The sequence below is a fragment of the Megalops cyprinoides genome, chromosome 13 (assembly GCF_013368585.1).
Source record: "Megalops cyprinoides isolate fMegCyp1 chromosome 13, fMegCyp1.pri, whole genome shotgun sequence".
Classification (NCBI taxonomy): Eukaryota; Metazoa; Chordata; class Actinopteri; order Elopiformes; family Megalopidae; genus Megalops; species Megalops cyprinoides.
Genome location: NC_050595.1, coordinates 21,669,499 through 21,689,794, shown reverse-complemented (window position 1 = coordinate 21,689,794; position 20,296 = coordinate 21,669,499). Strand labels below are relative to the sequence as shown.

The window sequence follows — 20,296 nt, the reverse complement described above, 5'->3', positions numbered from 1 at the left end:
GACTCTTCTTTCAACATACTGCAAAAACAAGTGGATGAGTTAATGAAACACAGGAGAGATGACAGCCCATCAGAACCTCAACGCATGCGTCAGTGTCTACAAACAACCTCATCGCTCGTGATGGATGTCTGGGACTTAGAGTGACAGAGATTTCACAAGGTGGGTGAGGCAGAGAGTGATGTGGCAGAAGATGAGTTTTAAAACAAATGAAGTTGATGTGTGGCGAACAGGGAAGTACGGCGTGACTCTGGTTCCTCTCTCCCACTGGACGGATGAGTGGCGGCAGGGCGTGAGGAAGAGAAAGGAGGAATTGACCTGACGGTACCGTAGGCCCGTCGGTCTGAGGTCACATCCTTCTCCAAAGCAGCCCCCCTCCCCCCACCCCATCCCCGTCCCCGTCCCCGTCCCCGTCGTCGTCCCCACGCCCATGGGACGTGGGGGTGACACAGCTGTTTACAGAAAGGACAGAAAAGCCCCCTCTCGGCCCAAGCGGCCTCTTTCCCACAGGGCCGATTTCAGAGCAGGGCTGCACTTCCTGCTCACTCTGTGGTGGGGGGTCCCCAGGGGGGTCAATATGGATCCTCCACTTACAGGACAAGTAACCACAGAGATGGAGGAGACACTCTCTTTGCAGCTGCGACTGACCTGATTCTACACACTTCTGACTCAGGAAGATTATGGGAACTAAATAGCACATAGATATCTTCTTTCTACTGGCTGTAGCTGCGTTCGAGGCAACACTCTTCCTTGATGATGTCAGTAGGGAAAGGCCATGAGCGTGTGGGTGACAGTGATGTACAGTGCTGTGACCTATCGCTGGGTCACACGGCTGTGAGATAGCATCACTGGGTGGCTGCTTTCCCAGGCCCGTGTCGAGTGAATAAAGTTCTATAATTAAGAAGTGTTGGATGTTATCAAACTGAAACCGCCTGAAACATCAACCACAAACAGCTAGTTTTGACTGTTCTCAGAAAATTTTAAGCAGCTGGCAAAATTTATTCAGAAAATTATGTAAATTAAAAACAGATCACATGTAAAAATGTCACCAGCTAGAAATCAATATACTCATAGAGTAGCGAGCTAGCCACATTATTTCTGCTTTGAAATAAATGTGAATGTCAGATTTTCATTTAGAAATGGTTTTTCATAGAGATAAATTTTCATGTGGAAATGTTATTGGGTAATATATTACATGAAATAAAATTACTGAGTACTGAATAACAGAGAACTGCCCAAAATGCCCAAAACCTGTTTTGTAAATTTTTACATGTATACAATGGCTCTGCAGTTTATTCGGATCTAATGCTGCTTCTTGTTTTCAAACTGAAATTTTGCTCATCAGTGGAACATTCCATTTCCATTCCATCCAGAGGAAAGTGATGATGCCCACAACTTGATCAGTGATGGAAATTATTCTGCATGACATCAGAGCCATCTCCCTGGCTTACTACAGAGAGTTAGAGGGAACACAGCCAAGCAGTTCTGTGTGTGTGTGTGTGCGTGTGTGTGTGTGTGTGCGCATGTCGGGGGTAGAAGAGTAAGCAGATTTAAAACTGTGCTTGGGAAAAAACAGGGGGTCTAAAATGGTGTCTACCATAAACTGGTAACTTTCCAATCATAACATTAATTTAAAAAAAGGATGTAGGCAGACAGTTCTTGAGCCTAATAAATGAGCTCAGCCCATTGAGGAAAGACTATATTCCCAGCATCTGTGGGCTACAGTATGATTCATATGATCCAAGCTCAATGACTGATTTGGGACACTGGAGCGCAGCAGGGTCAACAGGGTCACCTGACCCTGGACAGGATTCCGAACGCTGAGTCCACATGCCGTTAATGTTAATGTCATTATCCAGCACTAAATCCTGTTGCCACAATCTGTGGTTCTTGACATCCCTTTTCTGTTTTCTACCAGTGTACACATTCTCAGCTGTGATGCTACCTTTCTGGAAAAAAAGGCCTGCATCCAACTTTCTCAAAAGCACAGGGCTTAATTTTCCTAGACATTGTGAGGAAAAACTATAAATAAATAGAACAAGGAGTTCCACGTGTATTGCGTAGCTGTGTCACAGCTCTATTCTGGGGCCTACTAAAGCAGCATTCCTCCACAGGGTTGTGAAAGGAACTTATTCCTAAAGCCATAAAAGGTTCATGATTCCACTTTGAAGAAAGGGCCAAATAAAAAAAAAAAACAGTATCATGCCACAAGTGAGACACTATCCAGACATCAATAAGAGAACACTGGGCACCTGTTCCCATATTGCTGCGGGAGCTGTGTTGAGGGTGCGGTCTGGCTGTGAGTGGGCTGGATTGGTCAAGTATGAGCAGGCAGGTTTGACCCAAGTGTGAGTGGGTGTGGCAGACGGGGAGAAGAGTGCTGTGTGGGACCCACCTGCGCTGATTCATCTCCGCCTCGCCCCCGGGGTTCTTCCCGGGCCCCCAGCTGTGTCGGCGGAAGGGTGAGAGGGATCGGATGGAGGAGCGGAGGATGGCGGAGCGCACGGGCACCTCCGTCAGCCGGTCCTTCTCCTCCTCCTCGGCCTCTGCCCCGACGGCGCCCCCGGGCTGCCGCACCTCCTCCGAGCTCCACCTCCTGGCGTCCACGCAGCTGTCCGGGGTGGAGCTGGGCGGGCCCACGCTGGCTGTGTCGTCCGTGGAGGAGCAGGACACAGACACCTCACTGGTGCTGTCCCCTGTCACCGGCTCCTCTGCCTGCGAGACAACAGCGGGGACGTGTAAAGATCTCTTTCTATGGAGTTATACACATACAACCTGCATCAAAAAGGCATGAGGCTGAACTGTCTATGTCCTACTCATATTTACTAAGGGCCACATGTATGAAGATTCAAATAATGCAATGCATCTGATGTGTGAAAGAAACGTCAGTCTCAACCACATGTCAAATTGGTTGTCATTTTGTAACATTCTTGCTACTCTGAATTTTTGTTCATTTTGTAATTTTGCAGCCAGTGCCTTCCTTCATTTTATAATGTCAACGTTCAAGTTAGTCTACAATTTAACATTAATGCTAATTTTGTTCATTCCGCTAACATTAATACTAGGATTTATTAGCTGTGTAATGCTATTGTAATGCTAATTCCTACTGCCAAACTGCAGTTTTTGATCATTTAAACATTCCAATACTACAAATCTTAGTCCAGTGCTAACATTATAGCTGGCCTTGTTATTATAATGTTAATTTGTTCATGTTTAATGTTTAATTGCATGCTGGTCATTTTTTAATATTAATGCAAACTTTTGTTCACTTCATAATGCCATCCATGAGGCTAGCCTTTGTTCATTTTGTTACATTAACATTTATACTAATCGTCACTTTGTAACTTTCATGCTAATGCTAATGTGTCCATGTGACCTGCAATGCTGAAATAGCTGCTGTGAATCCAAAGGTCAGAGCACTCCATTGTGATTATGGCAAAGTGAGGAAGGGCGGGCCGGTTTAGCCACCAAAGAGGACCTCTGAGATCACGGCCACGTGAGCACCGCTGCCACCTTCGCTGCGGCCGGAGGGCTAATCCCGCACGACATGCTGAAATAGCCTTTCCAGCCCCGCGACGTTACATAAGTGCAGAAATGCGCCCTTCGTGAAATTAGAGATGGGAACGGGACTAGATCATTTCCATTCGAAAGTGTATCATTAGCCCGCGCATTCTGATCGAGGGCCAGGCCCAGACGGCGGTGAGCAGGGAGGGAGGGGGGACGGATGCAGCGGCCTGGAGATAATTGCCACACTCAGCTTTTTACGAGGACTGGGGCCCTGGAAAAACACGCTTCCAGAACAAATGACTCAGCGTGAGATCATGCAAAAATGAACATATCGCAGCTAACACTTTTTAGGCGCTAGAAAGCAGTTTGCGTCTTACCAAAATCGGTCTGGAAGGCATTTCTGAAACATTTCATCTACTTGAACAGTGACCGTTGACTGCGCTGAAGACAAACTGGTCTCACTGCCTCACAGATGGCAGCAGCTAGGGGGAGAATGTGAGATTATGCATTCCGAGTAAGGAGTCCTCTTACACTGGAACAGCTTTCAGGAGACAGGTTTGATGCAGTGCATCACGATTAACACTTTCTTAATGTTGGGCACAGGATCTACCTTTTGGCCAGGGAGGCCACACAGCTGGGAGCGAGAGAGCTGGGAGAGGGGCTTCGGAGACACAGAGGGTTTTGTTGGGGCACAGGGGATGAAAGGCGTCTATTCATGTGCCCGAGAAATGACTTCCACTAAGTGTGCACAAAGGTGGGGGGTGCAAGGAGGAGGGGGGTGAGGTCATAATTAGTGTGCTTGCCCGAAATCCCTTTAGAGAAAGTACTGACGTCACACGAAATCAGCACGTCAAGGGCTGCAAAGCTGACCAGACGTCCAAAGGCCCAAGATGAGGGTGGTGTCTGGCATAAAGATAACGAGCCTCATTTGCTCTGATCATTGGTGCTTGCGAATATTAAAGTCCTAGAACACCCCCGGGAGCTGCTCGAATGAAAACACAAAAGGTCATGAAACAAGCAACATCACACAAAGCAGTGTTTTGACATGAGGCAATGCATGCCTTTGCCTTCCAAGGCCAGTGTTTATAAAAAAATGTTAGGTGTCGCTCTTTGAGAAATAGTCCCTTCCTTAATCCAGCGAGCAGATACGTCCAAGATGTTAGGGGGGGGGGCAGGAAAATGGATGAGCTCAGCGTTGCTCCGGAGGACACGAGAGCACAGGGAGTGACCGGACCCGTGCAGGAAACAGCGGGACACCTGCGTCACCGCTGGCGTCCCCTCCCCTCCCCTGCGCTGCGCCGCGCCCCTGCGGGGTGACCTCACCTTCCTGAAGACGCTGTCCTCGCCCGTGTCAGTGCTGAAGAAGCCATCGGCGTCGCTGTAGGAATCCCGCTGGGTGGTGGACACAGAGCTGCACACGCTCTTAGGGGTCGGAGACACAGGGGATTCTGGGAACAGAGAGAGGGGGTGTGAGAATAAGCAGAAAGCAGCAGCCCCCATACAGACAGCAAACATTCAGACATGAAAAACACAACTCTCCTTACTGACAAGCACACACACACAGACGCATAAAACAGCATACTGTTAATGTGCACAAAGGAACATAAAATTGCCATACACACCAACACACTTACCCATGCAGCCACACACAACCAGGAAAACAACCATCACACACAGCTACAGGAGAATAAAACTCCCATACTCACACACACACACACACACACACACACACACACACACACACACACACACACACACACAACTAGAAAAAAACCTACCACCACAGATATCTGAAGCTCAGCCAGAGAAAGCCCACACAGCCCAGCACACAGCTCAACACAAAACCAGCACAAAGCCGGCTATTGCATCTCTCGCTGTAATCCGCTTGGACAGGATGTCAGGCGGAGTTTACAAAACTGATGATCCTTTTTTGATTCATAGATTTCTTTCTGTCATAGGGCAGGAAGCCTCTTATTTCCTCCTGGGACGCAGGCTTTTTCCGTCCCCATGCGACACAGTGGAGGCATTATTTAGCCCGACGAAAAACATCGGCGGGGCCCTGGGAACCGTTAGCGGTCACATGCGCCAGCCCGATGACAAACTCTTTTGGGTGAGCCATAACTGTGATGGGCGACATGTGACGACTGCAGCAAGCTCTCCATCTCTCGCGCACAGAGAACGTACACATGCACTGTGATGAGGTAAGGCTTTCCCATTCAGTGTGAATGATTTGACCCCAACCACATTTCTGTTCTGCGTTGGTGGACTGTAAAAGTAAAAAAGCAATGCTCTGCAGGAAACCGGGACACCTTAAACGTGATTAAGACAGAAGATGAAGAAAGTCACCTCTAATGGATATGTCTATGACTATAATATATATATATATATATATATATATTCTATAATAACCTATTTCAGAAATATTAAGTGAACGAAAATGACCTTATTATGAAATAATACATTTTTCAGAAATGTTCAAATAAAAAAATGAAATCATGTAATACGGAACTAGCTTGAACTTCAGATTTGTCTGAAATTTGCTTGTTTGTTTTTTTTAAACTACATAAACAGTTAGAGCTTCTAATTTTAGCTCTGAATTTAAGAAACTGAGTTCAGGTTTGCTAAAAACAGTCAATACATGTTGGAAAAGAAACCCCAAGGAAAAGGTTTAGTTGGCTATACCAGGAACACACAAAATTAGGTGATTGTTATAAGGTTGATTTATATGTCCAACCAGACACCTTCCTTGAGTTTAGTTTTTCACAGAATCATTCTAGGTGCCCTGTGATGTCACTTGCTAAGAAGAGTCACCATACTTACTCATCATGACAATTTTCAGCACTCGCTTAGAAAATTCCCCCAAAACCTTAACCTGAGTGATATTTTAGCTTCTCAAGGACTCCCAAAGCTTTAATTTCCCACCCCCTCTCCGGCCCTTTCTCTTGCTTCCTTTTTGTCTCTTTTCTTCTTCCCTCTTTCTGTCTCCTGCTTGCACTTGCTCCCTCCCTCTCTCTCTCTCTCGCTCTCTCGCTCTCTCGCTCTCTCGCTCTCTCGCTCCCTCCCCTCTCTCTCTCTTCACAATTCAGGAGGACCTTATGTCTGTCAGGAGAGTGACAATTGCTCACAGGTCACAGCGAGATGACGCGGGGGTGCCTCTTGAGGACGGAGGGAACACTGGCTTTCTCTCAGGCCCCTCTCAGGTCACACCGCTGCAGGAAAACTAGCGGGGGACTGCGACCTCTGACAGCTGTCACACCCCACACAGCTGGAGGGCCTGATGGGCGCCCCACCACATGACACAATCCCCCTCACCCTCCCCTCACTGCTCCCCTACCCCCACCCCTGACAGGCCAGCATGAACACACATCAGCACTGAGGCTAGAGGCTGGATCCTGGAAAAAGGGGAGGAGCTTACTGCTGTCAGTTGGGCCTTGTTTCCGTTGTTTCCATTACAGCGAGTCCTGCTGTCAAGTGCCACAGCATGGCCGCCTCCCTCTTGCTCACTCCGGCCAGCTCAGTCTGGCTTGTTACTCTGGCTTTTCCCTCATAAAGCCTTTGTGATAATGCCACAGAACTTTCTTCCGTGTTCAAGCTTTATGTCAACCCTCATAAATACCCTCTCAGCCAGTCTGGTTTTATAGTTCCTACTTAGCTGACAGAATAAATAAAATATGCCCCTTCGTGCAGTGTGCCGTGCCAGTAATGCGTTTAATCATTTGTTAATCAAACTGGCTATTACTGCTAGCAACAAATAGCAAAACACCTGCACAATGCAGACTTCCTTAAAAAGCTAAGCTTGTCACAAAGCTTTCTGTTCATGTTAAAAGCTATCAGTACATATCAAAATCTAAATGCATATTGTAAATCATGTTCTGTGGTGTGGCGGTTAAGGCACTGGGCTTGTAACCTAAAAATTTTCAAGTTTGATTCCCAGGTGGGGGGGGACTGCTGCTGTAGAGCTGAGCATGGCACCTAGGCAGATTTAGTAAATACCCCTCTGTGTAAACCATGTAAAATGTGAGCTATGTAAGTCACACTGTTAACAAAAAAGTGTAATGTAATATACAAGAAGGCTGGAAGAGAGGCTGAACATACAGAATTGCATTCCCACTTCAAAGCGGCAGCCAGGCCTTCCCAGCTGCTGTAGATGCGGAGGCCTCAGACAGGGGGATCATTCAGCCCACAAGAGGGACTTGGCGTCACGTGCCTCCCGCTCTACATTTTAAACCCCTCCGCGGTCGCGCTGCGCTTTGGCAAACTCTCCCCTCCGATCCTGGGAAGCTGCAGCCTCCTCCTGCCCCACAAACATCCCCTTTGTCTTCCTCTCTGGTCTTTCTTCTTGGAGATCGGAACTCCATTGATCAACTGACCTCTTTTTAATTGGGTGACATAAAGCTACCGAAGAAGGTTTCCTCAATGGACTTGTCTTTCGGTTTCCCGGAGCTTCGTCATCTCCTGCTATCCAAAGGCTCCTCTATATACACATTTTGTTGTACTGACGATGGAACGATAGGAGAAAAACATCCGAGCAAAGCAAGAACCCAAAACCGAAATGGTCTGTGATTTGATTCTGGTAGCAACACAGACTCTTTTTTAGTGTATCCAAGGGAGACATTAAAAGTTTTGAAAGCTTTCTACTGCTCTGATCGTGACATTTAATAGATTTAAAAGCCAACTTCCCCATTTTTTTTTTTTTTGGCTTGCATTTTTTGTATGAGATGTAATGTGCTGGACGGACCCACCCACACACACACACACACACACACGGACTATGTTCAGAGGAACGTTTTCCTGTGGAGTCTGGTCTTACCTGGACACTCTGAGCTCCGCTTTTTCTCCAGGAGGGTAGGGTCTGCACAGGGATCGATGGAGTAGAACGTGTCCTTCTCTCTGTGGATCTGAAAAGAGAAAGAGGAACAAACATTTAAGTCTGAGACATCTGACTGTTTCTCGCCAAGGCCTGCTCAGGATGACGCACTCCAATGACTGACAGCGCCATAACAGGACATGCGCAGCACGTTCATGCAAAACTACAGAAGTTCTCCTCACTCAACCGAACAGCAGCATATGCAGTTTCTCATCTCCCATCTACGTTCTGCTACCCAGGAATGAAAATGGAGAAGGAAAGCTTCCACTGAAGTCTTTTGTTTTCACTTCATTTTCGCAGAGCTTTTAGCAATCAGATTTTCTTTCAGAAAAGACTGCTTTTCTTTCCCAGACCATTACTATTGATGGTTTCTGGTTGGGAGGAATTCAATATTTTCTCCCACCGCAAGAATCCATCTTGCTTATAAAGAAAAAGAAAGGGAGGGAAAAAGATATTTCCGAATTTCCGATCATAGAAACCCTTCTGTCAGGACTATCCGGTCCCCCTCACGTGCGTCGAATTTCGGACGAGGACTTCTGCCCGAATTTAAACAGCAGGGTTTATTGACATTCACGTGAGTGTGGAGATGGGGAACAGCTCCGGAAACGCCAGCCACAAGCTCAGCAAGCCAAAAATGTAGGGCTGCTACGTAGCCCTGAAAAACAACATGCAAATGGCTGACAAAAATGTATCCTGCTCATAACTTTCTGGGGCAGTTATAACTTTTTTATGGTCACAGTCCTGAAAAAATATATTAACGGCAACTAAAAGAGATGGGAGTTAACGGTACAAGAAGACAAAAAATGACTGCCATTCTAATAAGCGTGGGGAATTCACCCTTCTACATGGGCAGTTGTTTTATAGGGAACACTACAGCAGGGCCCTCTGTCCTCAGCAGAACCAACTACTGGCACGAGGGGATACTGGGAGCGGCCATCACACTCACAGACAAGACAGTAGCTCATATGGTCCAGGCTCACCGGTCAGCACTCTTCCTACACTCCGCCGACCCGTCAGCGCCTATTCGGCATTCCCCTCACGTGCGCGTCCCCGCCCGGAAACAGGGCGCCATTGTTCCGCCCCAGCGCGGTCGGACACAGGCCCAGTGTCAGCGAGGCCCGTGGGCCGCGGGGGCCGGGTTCCGCGACCCCAGTGTGCGCACGCACGCACCCGCAGCTGCGGGACGGCGACAAAGCGCCACAAGGCCACCCCTTGTCCCCTTTCCGGGCATCACAATGGCTTCACCGAGCATGTCGCTCGGATAGCATGTACACTGTATTGCCGATTTCAGTCTTTTTCAAACGGGACAAAGAAGTGCATTTGAGATGAATGAGCCTTAATGTCTTCGGTAAACATTCGACAAGCAGGCGCTTTGTACATCTAGCAGCTAACCCCGCTCGCACCACTGTGGCCGCGCTAATCTGGAGTATTTAAAAGATCAAAGTGCTTGACACTTATGTACACAAGAACACTGCGTGGTGATGTGGTTGGTGTGTGGAACGTTTTGAAATGCCTTTGTCAAAAAAAAAAAAAGAGTAAAAAGTAGTCAACATATTCCAAACCAAATGGCCAGACATGGTCATAGAAGAAAACGGTGCCTCATGCATTTTAAAGCTCAATTCTGGAACACGCTCCCGTTTAAGAAAAAAAGTGTTTGTTTATGTAAATGCAGTTCTGCTAAGAAAGCAAGTGCATCCACAAAGCAGCTGACAGGAGTGCGTTTTACACGTATGCGTATGTTTGTGTATGTGCGTGAAGTTGAAAGGTGATATGCACTGTGAGGCTGTATGTGCATATAATGTGGTTACCCTAAAGCGTGCGCATGTGGGTGGGTGTACGTGTGCCTGCGTGTGTATATGTGTGTGTGTGTGAGTGCATGTGGTATATGTGCATCCTCTGCTGTTCCCCCTCCGCTAAAGGCAATCGTGTTGGCTTTGACCACAAACGCACACGCGCGCACACACACACTCACACATACACACACACACTTGCAAGCTTCTGTTAATGAAACTAACCATACAGTACACATCCCCAGAGAATGAGCAATGAGCATTTGATCAGGGCTACAGCAGAGAAATACCACAAAAAGAAAAAGAAAAAAAAACACCAGGAAACATTTTCCTTAGATTCGTCTAATTTTTTTCCAAGAAAATCAGAGAGAGAGAACTGGTCCACATGATCTCAACTGTCCAAACCCATGGGATGCTCTCAGTGTGTCTGTGTACTTGGTGTGTATGTGTGCGTGCCTGTGTGTGTGTACGATGTGTATGTATGTAGGTGTTCATGGTGTGTGTGCCTGTGTGTGTGTGTGTGTGTGTGTGTGCATGTGCATTAGACACACACAGTGTGGTATACAGACTGCTGCGAGCTCCCACAAATTGCTCGCACACAGGAAATGGGCAAATTACAGCCAGCCTGGGGCTCCTCTAAGAGAACCCTGATTTGATTTGCTGCCATCTAATAATGTAACTACCAGACTGAGAACTCCCAGCCTGATCTGGAGTCAGCCAAGCTGAGACACACTCTGCAATGTTCAACAAAAAACAATAAAGGTACCCTCAACAACCTCCCTTTCATTTGAACGTGATGTTTTCAAATTTACAGAAACACAGTATTCCCTGTTTCACAGAGTAGCTGTTGGTCCGGCCCGCTACAAAGTGATTTTTCACTCTGACAAGAGCAAAGTCAGAGGGGTCGTGACCTCTTTGTTAAGAGGGAAATTAACACCATTCAAGATGGGAGCCTCAGCAAACAGCGTTCAACCACCAAAGTGCTAAGCTGTGCTAAAGCGGCCATTGGCCAACTCCAAAAAAGGCATTCCCTATTTAGAGCAACCTGTTCTGATTAACTGATGTCATTACATCCGTCTGCTCCAAAGGACGTGATCTATTATTTAGTTTAAATGAAAGATGAGCGCATTAACTGGCAATACCATCTCCTTCCAACTAGCAGTGTGGACTGAAATCACTCTTGAAAATTCAGAAATATTCATATGCATGTTATTAATACACCCAGTCTTTGATTTTTATATGTACTGCTGTCTGCGTTTGTGTGCACATGACTGATTGTGCTGGGAGATGTTCACATGTGCACATCATTCCATTGATATCACCCCAGATCTAGTCTGCATGTGAGAACAGTTAATATTTCTCCCAGGCTGCAGTTAATTGTCTTTACACTCCTTGAGGGCCTGAACAGAGGGCTCTGTACAGTTTAAAAAGCAATTAACAATACACAACGGTCCATTGATAGACCCTCCCTCTCGCTATAACTCTGAGCACGCTCTGTTTGCCCCCGGCTGCTGGGCAGAGGGAAAACACTGAGCTCTGTTGTCCTCTAGTCAGGCTCCAGGCCCCTGTGGCAGAGTGGGTAGATTCCCAGAGACATACGCACGCACGCAGGCACGCACGCACGCGCGCGCGGACACACACACACACACACACACACACACACACACACACACACACACACACACACACACAGCTCAGTGTAGTTCCCACTGCAAGCTGCGCAGATATCAAACGGGCCCCACCACACAAGTCCAAACACGCCGATGATAAAGAGATTTCTGCCATTCCAGAGGACACCACATGAACAGACCTACGCGCTCATGCTCCCAAATCCTCCGCAAACAACGGGCGATTTCTGTGCGGAAGCCGCCCAACTGTGTTTGTGTTCGGCTGTCAAGACGGCCTCAGGCACAGAGCACACGTTCACACCGGTGATGCGCTGACAGCACCCGCTTTAGATCTGAGCCGCACCCACACACAGACACATAAATGATACTGTCTGTTATGTACCCTTCGTACACCTGAGCAGAGTGTCTGTCATGTACCCTTCACACCTCCTACTGAGAGTGTAGACTGATTAACATGTAGCCTTCACACAAGCATCCGAGAATGGAGAGTGTCTGACGCATACTGTGTATACGTACAGCTCCAACGGAGGGCGTTTAACATGCACCCTTCATACATGCAGCTGAGAATACAGAATGTTTAACATGTATTTTTCACACAAACATCCACGAATGGAGAGTCTAAAATGTACCTTTCACACAAGTGTATAAGAATGGAGCATCTAACATGTATCCTTTGTACACAGAGGTGAGAGCAGAGTGCCTAACGTACCCTTTAGACAAATATCTGAGAATTAAGTAACTAACGTGTACCCTCAGTACATACAGCTGAGGGTGGAGAGTGTCTGACATGTATCCTTCACACAAGCATCCGAGAATGCAGTGTCTACTGTGCACCCTTCATGCATACAGCTGAGAGTGAAGAGTGTCAAACACGTACCCTTCACATACATATCTGTATAGAAATTATGTGTAGGCTGTGTGTTACAGCTGACACATATACCTAGACTAAGCCAATATATTCTCCCGCTCAGCTCCCAGCATCTCCAGCAACACTAAAGATCCAGAATGGGCCAGCAGCCTGGGACTGCTGCTGTTCCCTGGCCAGGCTCAGAGAGCGGGGCGATCGAGTGAAAATGGGATGCCGGTGGGCAGGGACGGAAGCCCAGTATTCAAAAATGTACCCAATAAAAACACATATGGTTTAAAAATAAGGGGTCGTAGCCCTGCACTTTATAGATGGCTGGCATGAGTCAGAAAGGGGGGGAGGGGGGGGGACTCGGGGGGAAGACCTTGGAGAAATCCATGGTTAAGTGGTCCGGTAGACAGGCAGACACAAAAACAGGCGAACAATGAAGACAGATAGATCAATTAATAGGCTGCTCTATAAACAGAACTTCGGTTGCTAGGGCCTTAGAAACCATTTAAGAAATGTTTGTTTTCTTGGCTTAAAAACGGCGCAGGCCTCTAACTCCGGTACAAGTGTGAGAATCGGGATTTCAAAGGCGTGCTGTGTTATGAAGTCACTTGGCTGGCGGCCCATTTCCATCCAACGGCCCCGGCCCTGAGCCAGAGGAAACCGTTAGGAGAGGAGAGCTCCTTTTCCCAGACCGCCACCAAACCCCCGTCCCCTCCTCGCCCCTCTCTCTCTCTGGGCCTCTGCAGACAGCTGGCCTGGACCTGTTGGAGGCCAACTCCAGGAAACAGTCACTCGGCCTCTCGCAGTCAGGCCTGGGGATCACTCACCACAGTTCACTCTTAAATCAGATTTATATACCCCACAACTTTTCAATGAGACTTTAAGGAACAGAAGATTTTATGAGATTATGCTTGTTGTCGCAGTAGTCAAATTCCAGTGAAATTGGGAAACGTCGAAGCTGAAACTGTCGGGAAAATTTCTGAGACTCTGCTTTCAAAACATTTTGTATCTGCACAGACACACACTTGCAGATGCGTACTTGGCAGGGAGTACCAGTCACTGATGACTTTGCATTGCAGACTTAAAATACAAGCCAAGAAGTTAATAAACTGTTAGCAATATCAGCACACTGACACTCCTAGACTTGATAGTAAATAAGGTATAGAGCTAGCCAGAAAGATTGAAGTACAAATATTTTCTAGGATTTTCAAGGATAGCTACAGCCCTGACAAGGCCCAATTCAAGACAGCTCAAGCATGAGCAACAGGCCACTTTTACCTAACTTTACAGCAACTCTAGAATTTGCTTTAACAGCCAGGTGTCAAATTGGATTGCGCCTTAGCCCCCTAACGACTTCTTCGGCCATCATCTGCCCCAGTGACAGACCAATGACAACTGATCAAGCACAGGCCCGAGACGCTAAGATGCCAGCGCTGTTTCTGTTGTCACAGGAATGGAGATAGTCAACGGCATACGTAAGCGCTGAAGGGTTATCGGGCGTTCCTAATCGGTAAAGTATTCCGTGGAAGTGGTCTTGGCGTGTCCCTCTGCGGCCTCTGAGAACAGATACAGCGCCCAGACCACTAAATACATATTCGCCAGTCCACCCAATGCCATTGGCTGGCATTCCTCCACTGTTCCAATACACCGCTCGGAATTTGAAAAAGGCGTATGTTAGAATTATGGATGAAGCCGTCTGAAAGAGGGCGAGTGCAATGTGCATTCCGGTCGAGGACTGTCTGGCGGGTTCCTAATACGCGTCTGTATCCACAGAAGAAAGAGCGTCCCTGTATTCCAGACCACCCAACATTAGCACACTGATAATGGCAGTCCTCATATGTGTATTCCCTTTTCATCATGCTTTATCAAAACAGCAGTCACAGCCGCATTAACGCAAGTTCTCAACAGTTCGGGCAGCGCAACAAGGTTGGGTCTGTGATGCGGACCGGCAGGGACCGCGTTGGTCTCGGCCAGGAACGAACAGGCAGAGGGCATGAGATACGCCTCGAACAGGCATCCATGGCAGTGCAGCTGAGTGACATTCGGTAACACGCGCAGCCTCGCGCAGACTAAACTTCCCCCGAGATCGACCTCAGTCTGCAGAGCAGAGCCGCTGCTGGGCCCAGGCCCACAGGCCCCTATTACACATCCAATAACAAACTCCACCCTTACAGCACACTGCACGCTCCAGACTGTGTGGCCGTCTACCAGTGGCAGACACTCCCCATCTGAATGAGACGGTTAAGAATGAAAAGAACACACAAACGAACATACCCCCTCGCAAAAATTCAAATTCACTCAGACCTGTGGAGAAAATATACATCACTAGCAAAAAGTTCCTCCTATTCGTAACTTCTCCTATTTTGTACCTTAAAGAACGCGAAAGGATCTGAGTAGGAGAACTGGGACTGATTCAAAAAAAGACAAAGGTAAGTGAAAATAAAGTATGAAGTAATCACACCGCTCAACGTTCCCTTAGAGACGCCATGCACTGAGGTGCATCCATTCTCCACACGGTTAAACGGGAAGAAAAACAAACAGTTGGCGAGGCTGTCCAGGTTGAGGGGACAGGCGGCGTACCTTTATGAGAACCACGTCCACGGCCCGCTCCCCTTTGGCACAAAGGCTGTACCTCCGCTTGTGTCGCTCGTACATCTTTCCCCCGAGTGAATGGCAGTGGTTTTCAACAAAAAGGCGCCGGATTCCAACATGAAGTCCCGACCGGTGCAGTCCTCGCTGGAGCTTTTCGGAAAAATGAGGCTCCCAATCCCTCACATCTGTGCGGAGAACCAGCCCCTCTCACTCCTTTTTCCCTCCCTCCCTCGCTCACTCGCTCGCTTGCTTGCTCATTCCCTCCCCTCCCTTCACCCTCTCTCTCTTCTCGCTCTCCCTCCCTCCCTCTCCCTCTCGACCTCTCTCTACCTCTCTCCCCCCCTTCTCTCTCTCTCTGCCTCTCCCTCCTTCCCTCTCCCTCTGTCGGTCTTTCTCTCTCTCCCCCTCTCCCTCTCTCTCTCTCTCTCTGACACTGGGTCTGTGTGTGTCTCTGTCTCTCTCTCTCTGTCTTTCGCAGGCTTGCTGTGAATCACAGCGATGAGCTCAGTTCCTGAATGGCAGGAAGGTCCATCCACTGGGACAGACTGATAAGGAGGCCATGCATGTGACGAGGCCCTCAGTGATGCCCGCCGAGTGACAACATGGACCTAATTGCCGCAGCATCCTCAACACCCAGCCTGGCATCGCCGCGCCCGCTGAAGGAAGCGAGATAAACACCCGAAAAGGACAGTGCGTGATTGGACGGGGGCCAGCGTCATTGCTCGCTGTGGTTTTTAGTATTCAGTTTAATGACTTCAACAGTGATAAAATAAGATAAGAAATGAAAAAGAAAAGTTATTTTTAAAATCACAGATTCAAAAGGCAAAAAGGAAAAATGCCACAGTCTGAGTCAGTGTGTATGTGGGATTCAGAATACGTTATCGCCTGTCTGTCTTTTCGTCTGTCTGTGAGCTGGATAGCTACAAAAGTTACAGATAATTTAGGGTGAAATTTGATAAGAGCTCATGTGGCAAGAGGTATAAATCTTTAGATTTTAGGGTTGACAGGACAACCAGCATGTGATAGTGGTATGTACTGTGCACTAATTTTTGCACAGAAAAGTTGTGCAAGCGTACAAACACAGTTATAGTGATAGACACAAAGACACAAAGCCTTTCAGTGCTGACCAACAAACACACTCGCAACACGCAGTGAAATTTGTGCCATGAGCAAAATAAAATCAGATTTTCATTATGAGAGATAAGCAAAGACCAAAACCTGCACATCTGGGAGGATCCATCAAAGTCACAAACAGCTGCTACCATGGAATTAATTTCAAACAGTAAGACCGAAGCAAGGAAAAGCAGTTATACAACCGAGATCTCCCTCTTATTACAGCATTTAGGCAGAGAATGGAACGTAACTTAAAACTCTGGAAAACCTGAATCGTGAGCCAAATTGCTTTGGCTGGCTTTCCCCCAGAGAATACAGCCAATCAAACATCTGATGCTTATGAGCGGAAAATACCATTCAAAAAATATTTTTTTGAGAACAATATATCCTTGTTTAGTCTGGTCAAGCTGTAATTCCCAACATTGCTTCAACGTTCTGTATTGATGTACAGAAATCATGAAGGAATAATTCCATACTGCATGCACGCACAGTGGGCAAAAACACCAATAAAACACAGTTGGGCGACCTTTCCCACTCTTGAGGGGCGAACCCCATTAACCTTTAACATTTAACATGATTTTCCAGGCGGAATTACCATTTCTTTCCACGTTATTAAAGCCCTAAAGCTGTAAAGTGTTCTATCATGTGATCTGGAACTCCTGCAGGGAGACGGTGTTCCCTGTGTTATACCTCACCAGTGCTCACACACAGCAAACACACAAAGATGCACAGCGCAGAACACAAACACACACACACACACACACACACACACACACACACACACACACACACACACACACACTGTGTACACTACCGGATAGGCAGACCACAGGAACACAAACAGTGTATGCACATGTGCGTGCACACGCGCGCACGCACACACACACACGCATTAATACAGATACAAACACACATATACATTTGCACGACCACGCTCACATGCACACACATGCATGCACACGCACACTCACACACACAGGCAGAAACACATACAAACATATACACACACACAGGCAGAAACTCTCTCACACAGACACACATGCACAGGCAGGAACACACACACACACACACACACACACACACACACACAGGCAGAAACACTCACGGGCAGACACACACACGCTGCCACATGGTTTCCTGCTTTCGGCCCCCACCCCGCCCCCTCCTGCATGACCCCTCCCTGAGTAAACACTTCCACATTTCCCCAGCTTCACAGGCCTGCGCTAACAAAGAGCTTGCTTCTATTTCCACCCACGAGACACAAAGGAAATCTCCAAATATACTGCCCGTCCCCACAAAAATCCTCTGATTAACTAAGGACAGCGCCTTTACCGCCGTGCCCACTGTCACGGTGTGTTTCAGAAAGAAAGTGCTGCCATTATACTCATCCTTTTCTCCCCAAAAAGAAATATCCCCAAGGCAGAAAGGATGGAGATCTGTGATTACTCATAAGGTAGCAATTATTATAATACCATTTCAAGCGAGAGAAGGCATACAAAGTAGCCTACTTGACTTGTTGTATTTATACACTTTGTGACACTCTCCATATAGAGCATATGATCTTTAAAGAAGAAAAGAACACTAAACATAAAAAAGGAGGTCAGGGGGAATCCAGGGGGGTTGCAGTGGGGGTGGGGGGGCACACAGAAAGGCCCCTTTTGTGAGGGTGATGTGTACATTCAGCCTGCGTGGCTCTGGAACTTTCCTAAATGCGTGTCACCTGTTGACTGCACTCTCTCAGGGTCCCCCTAGGCCAGACCTTCAGATCTCTAGAAAAGAGCAGGCACTGCATTATGGGTAGGAGTGCCGATCTCCACCCTGGTCAGGGAGCTGTGAATGGGCTCAGTGTGGCGGGCCCGCTGTGCCAGCACTCCTCCTTCTCGCAGGCCAGACGTCACTCCTCCTAAACCACACACCCTGGGAAAAAATCGCTCCGCCGCGCTCACTCCCTGTTCCTCTCCCTTCTTCCACACTCCCTGTTTCCAGGAGGACGTGAGTCACTCACCTGGTTGTGTGGCAAAGCCCACCCCAGGGAAACTGCTTGGTTGGACATTTAGGGATACACCTTAAAATGAGCTTGGTGTTTGAGGCACGATCAGTACATCCAACATCGTTCCCCTCTGATACGTTTTACACTTTAATTTTATAACAATCTAATTGATAAAGATGTCATTTTATAAATATAAAAATGATCATTTCTATAAAGATTAATTTCATTTCAAGTTCAATTAATTTCAAGTTTCAGTTAGATACACATGCTAAAGGAAAGCTGTGAGTTACACTAGTGACGGAAGACAGAAGAACTTCACACTATTTTTCTAGGGAAGGTACAGCCTTTCATTGGCTCTCCATTCACTGAGGTAAACTGCTGACCGTACAGCAGAAATTGAAATGCTGTAGTTTGGGGGTCTGGGTGACTGCGTGTCCAGCGAGTGCTGGAAAGCTTCCCACGCTGATGACACACCCTTATGTTGAGGGAAACCTTCGACTCAAGGAGTCCTCATTAGCATCTATTAGGGGAGTAACGGGAAGATGACTCTGTGACCCAGTGAGGTCATCACACGGAGCCGAGTCACCCTCAAATGCCTTCCACACCAACAGGCCATTTTCACTGGATTTAAAAACCATTATGTCGCATTCTATTACTGTCACAGGCCCTGGCGGCTTCCAAGTGACTTTATCCCTGCTACATAACTGCCTGGCTCAGTGACATTTCTGCTGCACTGGTTGGCGATCTCTATGTTGAGTAAAATCCGCAAATCCGCTGGGTACTCATCGGACCAACCGATGGACCCACCCGGAAGCTGCCTGAGCTGCAAAGCTCTGGTATAGACCCACAATGCACCAATGACGGCAGTCACAAATAAATTAGTACTCTGGTTTGAGAGACCTATAAGAAACTTCTACAGTCCAGCGTTGATTTCCCGGATCACAGTATTCCTCAGCCTGTCAAAACAGGCCAAGCTGGCATCAGACGTTGGCATGATGAATCTGTAAAGCCAGCCAATACCATTTCCAATAAAGGCACTCCCCCGCTATTTTCTTGCTACGCTTCAAAGTGAAAAAGAGTGAAGATACGGCTGCCACGCTCAGCCATGAAAGGCTCAAACAAGTGAAATGGGACGAAGGAATGATATCTCTGTAGGGATCCTGGATCAGTAATGGCAACTCCCTCAGTTTTTTCCCCCTCCCCAGCTGCATGGAGGAAATTGAGCTGCAGACTTCAAGTGCACATCTGGAAAGTGTTATTCCAGAAGCCAACACAAGGGGGAGCCTGAGGACATTCCAGCACAAAGCTTTGGCAGAGCTGGAGCGGAGTCTGCCTTTGAAAATCGTTTTCCAGGCCGCAGACCCTGTCTGACTCCAGACTCAAGACAAACTTTTAAATGGAGAAAAACCTTCCCATTCCTGCTCATTTTAGTCAGTATTAAACTGTGCACAATACACACTGAAAAATGTATGTGGCAGACAGATTACTAAATAGTTTCAAAATCCGCGGAGTAGGTTTTGCCATTTAAACGTAATTGACAGGTATATTTAAAACGTAGAATATTCTAAACACCATCCCAAGATTCAAACAGATAAAACATATGGCATTATGGTTAGATCGCCCTCTGCTGGCTGCTCTTAGAAGACTGATTTTCTGGTTGCCCCAGGCCAGTTCTTGGTTTTGGGAGTAGAAAGTATCAGAGCATACCAGTTATTATCGCGAACACATGCGAAATTGAATTGTCACGCCACAGGTATCTGCAGTAGATGAACAGTCTTCATTCAGCTCATAGCGGGTGAATTATGTTCACAGGAGATGGGGCAGCAGCTATTTGACTGGCGCTGCAGTTGATCTGTAGAATATGCAAAGCAATGAAGCTGCAGATAACTTGCTGAGTCTGCACGAATGAAAAGGCAGCTGCAAACCTGCAGAGTTTACGAGGCAGAGGGGGGAAAA

At 47.4% G+C, this 20,296-nt stretch overlaps 1 protein-coding gene across 3 annotated transcripts in view; it reads right to left on the bottom strand.

The window, feature by feature from the left end:
- Nucleotides 1-20,296, bottom strand: part of LOC118787761 (A-kinase anchor protein 13-like) — a 66,464-nt gene that overhangs the window by 28,094 nt on the left and 18,074 nt on the right. For all 3 annotated transcript variants that reach the window (XM_036543417.1, XM_036543419.1, XM_036543418.1), the window contains exons 6-8: nucleotides 8,315-8,402; nucleotides 4,828-4,952; nucleotides 2,393-2,712 (exon numbers count right to left, since the gene is read on the bottom strand). In XM_036543417.1, coding sequence (XP_036399310.1) covers nucleotides 2,393-2,712; nucleotides 4,828-4,952; nucleotides 8,315-8,402 — 533 coding nt within the window. The remainder of the gene's footprint in view (nucleotides 1-2,392; nucleotides 2,713-4,827; nucleotides 4,953-8,314; nucleotides 8,403-20,296) is intronic.